Here is an 11446-nt window from a genome sequence, read left to right as displayed (position 1 = left end):
CAGACTTTCAATTCTCTCAACTCTTTAATCGCTAGAGACAAAAAAGGATCGTGTCAACAAGATCTTCTTGTACTGCAGTGTGTTGAGGTTTTGAAGTTTAAGCCAAGCGTTGTTCATGTTCTGAGAAATACCTCACCACCATGAGCCAGGTATTTATTTATAAAACAATGAGGTCTATCGTACTTAACTTATTGGCAGACATGTCTTGCAATATTCACAACGAATTTGGGTTAAAACTTAACTCCTAGAGTAGGCCTACTAACTACTACAATGCATTACTACGACGCTTACAATTACAAATACAAACCTTTTGTTTGTAAAAGTAAAAAAGGGTTTTACGGCGCTTGCAACACATTTAGGTCACATCTGTGGGTCCCATCTGTGCCAGTAAAAAGGAAGAAAATAGAATAGTTTTTTTTAAAAACATCCAAGTGCGGCGGCTTTTTCTCTTTGATCTTGTATCATGGTCTCCCCTGCGCCCAGCACCTTGGTGGAGTCCCCTCAGCCCCACCACCTTCCCCCGTCATCAGTTTATATTTTGGAAAAGGCTATTCGGACCCGAGTCTGAATTGCTTCCCGTGGCAATTCGGACCCGAGTCTGAATTGCTTCCCGTGGCAATTCGGACTCGAGTCTAAACTAAATAGAACTCCGTGGCTAACCAGGGTCGAGTCTGAATAACTCCATGGCTCTTCGATTCGGAATACTGCAATGCAATGTGCCCGAATGATGAACTTATCATTAGTATCATTTGTGAAACTTTCAGTTACTATTCCGTTTGCAGTTATAGAAACCGTATTGGTCTTCCTAAACACACACACACACACTCATGAGTATCTCTAATTCATTAAAAACAGAATAATCACACACCCCCCCCCCTCAACAACCATTTCCACAACCCAAGAGCCGGCGGCTTTTTCTCTTTGATCTCGAATCACCATGTTTTCCCCTGCGTCCAGCGCCTCGGTCATTTGTGGGTTGTGGAGATGTCAATGGTTACCCCCATCGTCTACTTGAGAAGTCGCTGGTTACCCCCCAATCCATAGCTCCACTATAATACTCTTTTAGTACGCCATGCCCCAATCCCATTACCAGTTGATTATTTTCTCTCCGTATTCAACCAGTGCGTATTTTATTAATAGGCACCTAGTTCAGTATTATCTATTAATATTAGTATAGTATTAGACAGTACTCTGCCCCTACCCCAGTGGCGGGGCTCTATTGCATGGCTTGCCGCCAAGAATCGCCTCTATTTTTATATTTAGAAATAAAACAGCATATTTTTTTTTAATTAAAAAAGAAATAAGATACTGCTTTTTGTCAAAGCCCGACCTATACTGCCTTCTAAATAAAACGCTCAATAAAAAAGAAAAAAAAAGTTTTTTTTAAATAAAAAAACCCACAAAAAAAACAATACATTAAATTTTTTTTTTTTTTTTAAATTTATTTAAATAAAATAAAATAAAAAAAGGAAGAAAAGAAAAGAGAAAAAAAAATGAATAATTAAATAAATAAATAAGTAAATAAATAGATAAATAAATAAATAAATAAATAAATATATGTTTAAAATAAAACAGAAAATGACTTGATTTGATATAAATGACTTAATAACCCTGTACACTCTTATATAGGGGAATATAGATAGATAGTAATCATTGCTGTGATGATTTTTTTTTTTTTTTTAAATTAAAAGGTCAATATCCCTATACCTGTTTGTTGTCGTATTTAAAAGACAGAGAAAAATCTAAATTGGCATGGTAACGACAAACATAGGGTTAAAAAAAAAAGAAGAAAAAAATGCCCTGCACTTTTTCGCGGCCGCAAATGGCAAAATATATAATGTAGATATGTCATGCATGTATCTTTTGCAACACACTCATAGCAAATCAAATAGATCTTCCAATCATTACACAAAGACACTCTTTTTTCTATGCGAGGGCAAATTGATTGTTAACGTTAACAATTGCGACAACAATTGTAATCTCCCAAAGACCACGAATATTTAGATCTATGTTTTGTTTTTTAAGGCGCTTGCAACACATTTAGGTCATATCAGCGCCAGTAAAAATGGAGAAATTGGATAGCAAAAAGTTCTAGAATTACAATTAAAAAGTACCCAAGAAAAAGTAAGACAAAGGGGAATAATAGATCACCGCATTTGAAGGTAGTCATCTTCGGGAGTTCTAAAACGTGTCTTGCTCGCTCACTCGCCCTCCTACCGACTGACAACTGAGAATGAGCAGCTTCCCCCCTCCCTACCACGCTTCACTTCGAGCCAGCTTCCACTTTCGACACTTCCTGTGATTGCGCAGGCGCATTTAGGCAGGAGTCCGAATTGCCACGGGAAGCAATTCAGACTCTGGTCCGAATTGCCACTTCGTTATATTTTTCTCTCCGTATCTAGGACAGAGCTCCACATGCACTATTATCTAATATTAAATGACACTGACCCTGCCCCACCACACATGGTAGGATGAGGCCTGAGGAGACGAAGATCAATCGGTGTAATTTAATGTTAGATAACAATGCATGTGGAGCTCTCTTTAGATACGAAGAGAAAACTGGTGGGGGGAGGGCACAAACAACAAAAGATGTTGGGTGCAGGGGAGACTATGATAGGAGATCAAAAAGAAGAAGCCGTTGGCACTTGGATAATAATACAAGAAACAATTCCATAAATGAAAACACAGCTTTACTCGGGAGGCCAAAATCATGGTCTATCTTGCCAAAATTGAATTTAAAAAAGAAGAGTATAAAAATAAATTTCATATTGGGGGGGGGGGGGGGGGTAGGGATGTGATCATAATGTTAGCTACAAGGCCTAACACCAAACAGACCAATAACTACAAGATAAATAAATAAAATTTTTAAAAACAAACAACAGCAAAAATTACTCTCCGCCACGAAGAAGCAGTTCCATAAATAGAAACTCGGTTAACCTCGCAAAAATCTCAAAATATACAGTGGAACCTCCGAATAGCGACAACCTTCTGATAACGACATTGACCGGTGGTCCCGATTTTTTTTCTGTTTAAGTTCAGTAAAAAAAAACCTCCAAATAACGACACACTTTTTGATAAAACCTCCAAATAACGACAGCATTTTGGCGATTTTCGGCAGTTTTCGTAGATATCTGATACTAAAAATACTGAGTATGAGTACTCAAAGTTTATAAAAACGATTCCTGCTTGAACCAATGAGAACGCAGCTTTTGAAACCAACGAGAGCGCCGCTTTTTTTTTGGACGAATCTTGGCTGATATGCAGTAATAAAAACCAAGGTATAAATGAAAGTGTAAGCAAGTAAACACAAAATCTTGGAAAATGTGATATTATGTGGTGATAGAAGTAGTAGTAGTAGTAGTAGTAGTAGAAGTAGTAGTAGTAGTAATAGTAGTAGTAGAAGTAGTAGTAGTAGTAATAGTAGTAGTAGAAGTAGTAGTAGTAGTAATAGTAGTAGTAGAAGTACTAGTAGTAGTAATAGTAGTAGTAGAAGTAGTAGTAGTAGTAATAGTAGTAGTAGAAGTAGTAGTAGTAGTAATAATAATAATAATAGTAGTAGTAGAAGTAGTATTAGTAATAATAATAATAATAATAATAATAATAATAGTAGTAGCAGTAGTAGTAGTAGTGTTTTTGTGGGAGGAGAAGAGTTGGAGGAATTTTGTCTAACTCGCAGTGTCCGAATTACCTGTTTTTGTTTGTTTTAAAGGGTTTTACAGCGCTTGTGACACATCTATGTCATATCAGCGCCAGTAAAAAGGAAGAAAATTGGATAGTAAAAAACATTCTAGATTTACAATTGAAATGACATAAGAAAAAGTAAGACAAAAGGGAATGGTTTAAATAGGGAACAGATGTAGATTCCAGGAGCACACTATAAGTGTACTCAGTTCATATCACCTAAAAGTCTCATCCAGACACACGCACAAGAACCCTATACACTACAATGTTTTGTTTGTTTTGTCAATGTTAATAAAAACGGGTCCCGCGGGCCTTACCACGCCCACTTTGTCCGCCATCTTGGAAACCTCTAAATAACGACATAAAAACTCGGTCCCGTGGCATGTCATTATCGGGAGGTTCCACTGTAAATTCAAAAATAATACAAAATTAAATTTTGTGTGGGCAGCCGGCCGATAACTTGCAATCTCTTTTCTGACATTTTTTTTGGTGTGTGTGTGGGAGGGGGGGGGAGGCGTGATTTTTACCTAAAAAGTACACCACCCCCCATAAAAAAAAATTTAAAAAGCAACAAGAACAACAAAAAAGTATAATTGTGTGTATGAGAGAGGGAGAATATTCCTTCCACGATACTAACGATTCACCAGTCACATCCATTATGAGAGAGTGATAAATGAATATGCACGATGTGCACACTCTGGCAAGGCAGGCGTGTAGGTTATGCTGTAAAGTTAAAGGGCCAACAGGTTGCTTACATAAACATTGGTCTTTTATTTTTCTTTTTTTTTTATTTGCGCCTACCTCATGCCTACTTCATTACCATAGGCATACACAGTAAATCTTGCTATGCTGTCATTTTTGGGGGGAGCTGGAAAAGCTGGCAGTATAACAATTAATTTCACTATACATCCTTAGTACGTTTACCTTAAGAAGAGGTTGGAGATTATTGATAGGTTCAGTTAAAAAAAACTTTTACTGTAAATACGAATAGACACTCCGAATTAGAAGTCACTTTATGATAAATCCTTTATTTCATTAGACAATTGAAGTTATCAACTGCAAACAATGGGGCGAGGTTTGAAAGGCCAACCTAAGAGGGTTAAATTTAAAGTTAATAGTAACGAGTCTTGCTTTATTTAAAGTGTATAGTATAATTAATGATGACATGACAAAGTTTATCAGTAATAATAATGCTATATTTAACTATTATATATTAGCACCAACAATGATAATGGTTAATAATAATAGTAATACCAGCAATAATTATAAATTACAGCTATTTGAAGTTGATTTATTGACAATTTCTCTATTTCAGCAAAATTCTCCAAGTCCGGCATGGGGAGCCCCTGTTAATGCTTCGTGGGGCAGTCCATTGTCCAGTGCCAGATCTGGAACAAACAGTCCTAACCACAGCGCTGTTCGTCCCGACAGAGACAGTTTTCCAATGCAGTTGAATCGCAGTAACAGTCACCCTTACAGAGCTCCAAATCACGGCAATTGTTCTCCGAGTGGTGGTAATTTCAACTACAATAGTCCCAGACACTTCCAACCAAGGCCTAGGTATCAATCAAGTCCTGTCAACAACAATTGTGGCGCTCCAACTCCAAGATTCACTTGTCACAATTCTTCACAAGAGTTTTCTCCTTCTCCTAGACATCAAGGCAACAATAGATTTAGTTATCACAGAGTAAGTATGATAACTTTTGTTTATTGTTTTATTACACCCTCTTGTTGATCTTATACAAATGGGGTCATCATATCTTTAAATCTTGCCCTCCATACCAAGAAGAACCCTGACTGGCTTCTTGGTGAAACCAAGTGTAGCTAGGTGGATAATCTGATGACTGATGATTTGAAAGTAATTCAGTCTCTCCTTTAAAGTGTAAGAATGATATGCTTGTTTTTTTTTTTTGACACTGAACTGACTTTAAGGATCGGTTTGACTCAGTAACTTTATGAAGAAGAGGAAAGAAGGCCGTGTATATGCTCCACCTCTCAACATAACACACATAATGACCTCTTTCTCTCTAACTCGTGACTTGCCTACTTTTCAGCTCTCCTTCCCAAACTTCCTTAGAAATAATAATAATAATAATGCTGAAAACTTATATAGCGCTATAACTCCGAGATACCAGATTCTAAGACTTCCAATCACTGGGCAATCATAGTTCCTGACTTTATGGTTATAGGTCTATCTCTTTTATTTATTTTTAAAAATTCCTTACCTTTGTAGTCTTGTTTTTGAAAAGAAGACATTACTGACTTCTTTTTTTCTTCTTCCTGCTTTTTCTGGTTTTCATTCCTGATAAACTGCCTTTTCGTTTTCATTCTCTTGCATGACTTATGACTTGCCTTTCACAAGAGTCAATTACCTTTTTTGCTGACCTCAGAGGATTTTAAAATAAGTAGGAATCCTTCCTAGCCCGTGGAGCCAGAGTTTATTCCAGTGTCTATAGCGTGAAACGAACAATAGCAATTGCTTGCTATTCTTTGGATACGATGCTAGTCTATTGCCAAATACTTTCCGCCAAATCTAACAGACTCGGCTACCTATTCACTCCTGGGTGGATAGGGGGGGGTCAGAAAAAATCGTGACTGTACACTGGATCGACCTTGGTTCCTTTGCATGTGAAGCAAGTGCTCTACCATCTGAGCTATTGAGACCCCCAACTTTAAAATGAGGTTGAGGTTCAAAATGTGCAGTACAACCCATGTTAAATTTTTGTCAACGAGCACAGAATTTTTGGCAAATCTAAAAATCACAGAGCGGTTTTTTAAATTATTTTTTTGATCTTTTATATAGCGCAATATCCACTAAACATGCTCAAAGCGCATTACAAGGGGTCCCAGACCAACAGCAATACTTAGCATGTAGGACAGGACATAATGCCTGTTAGGCGATATTACAATTATTGTAATTTTTAAATTTTTTTTGACAGAGACAACAGTGTTAACGGCCATGTACTCAATTTACACCTGAGTACGGTAAGAGAATGTAAGTAAAGAGCGCTTTTCAAGGACTCAACTATGTGCCAAGCAAGGCTCGAACCCAGGACCTTCCGATCTGAAAACGAGTTTCATACCACTAGACAACATAGCCGCGCATAACCATTTTATAGATTCATACACAATTAACTTGCAAACTTTTCTTTAAGGGCAATTCTATCACCCGTTGACTCCTATGATTATTTATAAAATCTGCTAGGGCATAATAATCAGTTATTTGATGTTGGGAATTGCCATCAGGTTGCCCTTTTGCCAGATTCATTTACAATTACTGACAGACTTTGTCACTGGACTGATTTTGATTGTTGGTGGCTCAAAAGATTCGTCTCGATCTATGTCAATTTCCCCCTTATAATAATTAAAATAGATGAGTATCTGTTCGTAGTAGCCTTTATTTTTCCTGCAAACAGGTTCTTCACCAGTTAAAAAAAAAAGTTATTTAGCAATTATATTACAGTCCACTCTGGATAGTCATAACTCGGTTAATCGCAACGTTTCCCAAGAAACAGAATTAATTCTATATAAAAGTCACTGGTTAATTGCAACAAATTTTCGCCCTCAAAAAGTGGTAAATTCAAGAAATCAATCAAACAAAATATCATGATTAAATTTCATAATGGAAGAAATCGTGACAGGTTGAAACATCGAAAGTGATGGGATTTAATGCTACATTCGTGTGTCATCACTCTATTATAGACAATAGAGGGCGGGACTTTGCAGTATGGATTTGTGATGTCATCTATGGCCATTAAATAGGAGGTGAGGGGGCTGGGCATAGTTTTTACAAGGAGACCATGATTGTTGTAAAGAGAGACTGACCGATATCCTCTGTTTTGAGATTGACAACTGTGCATTGTGACCAATGAGTTTGGTGAGGGTTTATTGTCTCTCATCACGGCTATTCTCTTTGACTCTTACAAATGTTGAGTGAATCAAATCTGAATAAGATGTCAACTTGCATCAAAGCTGCTTTTGCTTGAAAAAATATATACAGGGCTGTTGTATGGTTCTTGTTTCAATCAATTTTCTCAGTCTGTGGTGGACTAAGAACATTGTTTACAGGAACTGGTTTGAGTTTGCCATATTTATGTAATATGTTGCGATTATGGACTGGGAATTAAACTTTGGTTACACGCAACATTTTCGCTGATCCCAAGGTGTCGCGATTTCCCAGAGTGGACTGTATATTGTAATTATGATAATGGTGATGTTGAGTATGATAATGTTAATACATTGGTCATTGTTAAACAGTCTGCTACTACTTCTAACTTAATTTTTACTATTAAAAACACTCCTAATATCCTGCTTCTTCTTATAGTATTTCACTTTTCTTACAGAGTAAGTGACAGAGAAACATAATATTGGTCTAAAAAATGTCTAGCATTATACATCATCTGAAACGGAGTTTGATCCAAAGTCACATCTCGTCAAGGACTGATATATTGACATCATGGAGACTGTTGTGAAATGCTGAGATTTCCAAAATCTGAAAGGGAGATGACTTGAAAATTTGAGAAAACAAGAAAAGTAATTCTGAATGATTTGGTGGCTTTCAAATTTGACTTTAAAAAGTCAGTTATTGTGGTCTGTTTCAGAGGGCCAAGATTCATTTTATATGCCCTGTACTCAGCACTGGCTATGACGTCAAATCAGGCTTGTGCAATGGGTTTTTTTTTTCCTGGACAAGCATATTTTGTTTCTCACATTATCAACAAAGTCATAAGGTTAGGCTTGTCTAACATTCACTGTCCATATGTTCCACAATTAATAATTAAACATTAGGTCTGTCGGCGCTAATGACGAGACATCCACAATAATTTAAAATGACATCAAAACTTTATAAAACACTCAAACAAAACACAACACACACCGCTTACACACACACATTCATAAATACATGTAAACACACAACTTGACCTTCTCACTTCTCTAATGAAGACTTGCAACAGAGACAGCACTAGTTACTCTCCTTGTCTCCGAAGGCAAGCAATTTTGGCAATGCTTACCACATCCTATAATATTGCTATTCAGATTGTTGTCAATTCCACCCATGGCTCTCTATAGGCCTGTCTCATATGGCGGTGATGGGAGGCAGTATTATTGTCTGCTTGTCTCTATTATTAGCTTATTAGGTTTCTCCCTCAAGTCACACCAGGCCTTCAACACGATATAAGCCAATGGGAAAGGGCATAAGCACAATCAAAACTGCATCCCGTGCTTTTTCTTCTTCCTTGACTGTTAGGATACTGTTCCTGATTTTTCATTAAAATTTATGGCTGTGTTTGCTTTAAACATTGATGCCAAAACTCCGGTTTCACCGGAAATAACTCCGGTCTGGAGCAAAAAATTCCCGGTTCGGGCAACTTCCGTCAAATTCCGGTTAGGTCAATTTTTTCAAGGATACCCCCCCCCCCCCCCTTCTTTTCCAATCACCACATCATCATCACTGTCACTAGTATTACAACCATCATCACTACCACTACTGCTTCAACCACTACCACATCATCATCACTACTGCTTCAACCACCACCACCACATCATCATCAGTACTACTACTACCACCACCACCACATCATCATCAGTACTACTACTACAACCACCACCACCGCTTCATCATCACTAGCACTACCACAGCTACCGTCACTATTGCAACTACCACCACGACATCATCATCACTACCACTACTACAACCACCACCACATCACCATCACTACCACTACTATTACAACCACCACCACCACATCATCATCACTACCACTACTACTACAACAACCACCACCACTACATCATCACTACCACTACTGCTGCAAACACCACCACTACCACATCACTACCACTACTACTACAACCACCACTACTATCACCACTGCTACTACTACTACAACCACTACCACTAATACTACAACCACTAACACCATATCACCACTACTACTACTACTACAACCACCACCACAACATCATCATTACCATACCACTACTACTACAACCAACACCACCACCACATCATCACAACTATTACTACTACAACCACCACCACATCATCACTACCACTAATACTACTACAACCACCACCACATCATCATCACTACCACTAATACTACAACTACCACCACCACATCATCATCACTAATACTACTACTACAACCACATCATCATCACTACCACCACGACTGCATTCATCACCTCACCTTCATACTACAACCACCACCACATTATCATCATCACTACCACTGCTACTACAACCACCACGACCACATCGTCATCACTACCACTACTACTGCAATCACCACCACCACATCATCATCACTACAACAACAACTACTACTACTACTACTACTACTACTACTACTACTACTACAAACACCACTACAACATCATCATCATCACTACCAATACTACTACAACCACCACCACCACCACCACATCATCATTACCACAATTACTACAACCACCATCACATTATCATCACTACCACGACTACTACTACAACCACCACCACATCATCATCACTACCACTAATACTACTACAACCGCCACCACATCATCATCACTACCACTACTACTTCAACCACCATCATCACTACCACTACTACTACAACAACAACCACTATCACATCTTCATAATCACTACCACTATTACTACAACCACCAACGCCACATTCATCCTCACTACCACCAGTACTACAATCTCTACCATTAGGTTTTGGCGCTTTACTTCATTTGAAATAAGGAAACTTTGGGATTGTATTTGGCAATGTGTTTATGTATCATAATATACTAATCAGTTATCTCTTTAGAACTATACAATATGTAAACACGATGCCAAATACCATTCCAATTCCTTTTTCTTGTGTGTGGAAATTCCTTTTTTGGCATTGAAATTCCTACGAGTGGTGTCTGAAACTCCTGTGAGCCAAATTTAAAGTTGGCGTCTCTGTTTAAAGTTATGGAATATTTTGTAGATGTGCGTCTTACTTTCATCTGCAATGCGCACTTGGTAGTCTTTGGTAAGCAGTGCTTATTATGCTTCTATGGACAGTACATGTCTGTATCAAATAAGGCAGGGCTCTCGTGATGTTGTTGTGCAAAGCAGCATAGGGTTCTGATAACTGCGGTGGTGGCATGGCTGGAAACTGAATATGATAGTGCAGTCTCCTCATCATATGTCATTACATCAGCAACAATGGCGTTGATTGAGACTTCACTGTTGACCACAGTTGGCTGTTATTTTGCCTCACAGTGGGATATTGTTAGTCAATTTTGTATTCTTCTTTCTTTTCAGACCAACTTTTGCTGATAGTTCGCAATGTCAGTAATAAATATGTATATGGCTTTGTTTGTTTGTTTCTTTCACAGAAAGCTTTTCCCCAAAGAGATCGCAATATGAATCCTGGAGGCAGTGATAACATCAATGACTACATTCACCCTAGTATGCTAGAGGATCCCTGGAAAGATCTGAAACCAAAACCATTACTTCGGCAATATTAAATATTTCTATAACGCACTGTAAATATTCATTAATAAATGCTACAGATCAAAGATAATTTAAGAGTTGTTTAATTTTAAAAAATATTTCTCTCTCTCTCTCTCTCTCTCTCTCTCTCTCTCTCTCTCTCTCTCTCTCTCTCTCTCTCTCTCTCTCTCTCTCTCTCTCTCTCTCTCTCTCTCTCCCCCGTCTTGATGTCAGGATGTGGAAAGAGTCTTTTTAATATCCCATTATCTGTGGTTTTCTGTCCTTGTCCTGGTTCAAAACAATGTA

At 37.9% G+C, this 11446-nt stretch overlaps 1 protein-coding gene across 1 annotated transcript; it reads left to right on the top strand.

The window, feature by feature from the left end:
- The first annotated feature begins 20 nt into the window (after positions 1–20).
- Positions 21–11234, top strand: LOC144965210 (uncharacterized). Its single transcript, XM_078900305.1, has 3 exons — positions 21–149; positions 4997–5368; positions 11044–11234. Exons 1-3 carry the CDS (start codon positions 141–143, stop codon positions 11173–11175), a joined length of 513 nt encoding a protein of 170 aa, XP_078756431.1. The 5' UTR covers positions 21–140; the 3' UTR covers positions 11176–11234.
- The last annotated feature ends 212 nt before the right edge of the window (positions 11235–11446 follow it).

Source organism: Berghia stephanieae, chromosome 2 (genome assembly GCF_034508935.2).
Source record: "Berghia stephanieae isolate SIO BIC M18660-M18661 chromosome 2, UCSD_Bste_1.3, whole genome shotgun sequence".
NCBI classification, from domain to species: domain Eukaryota; kingdom Metazoa; phylum Mollusca; class Gastropoda; order Nudibranchia; family Aeolidiidae; genus Berghia; species Berghia stephanieae.
Note: the sequence above shows the minus strand (reverse complement) of the source record. Positions and strands in the feature narration are given on the sequence as shown.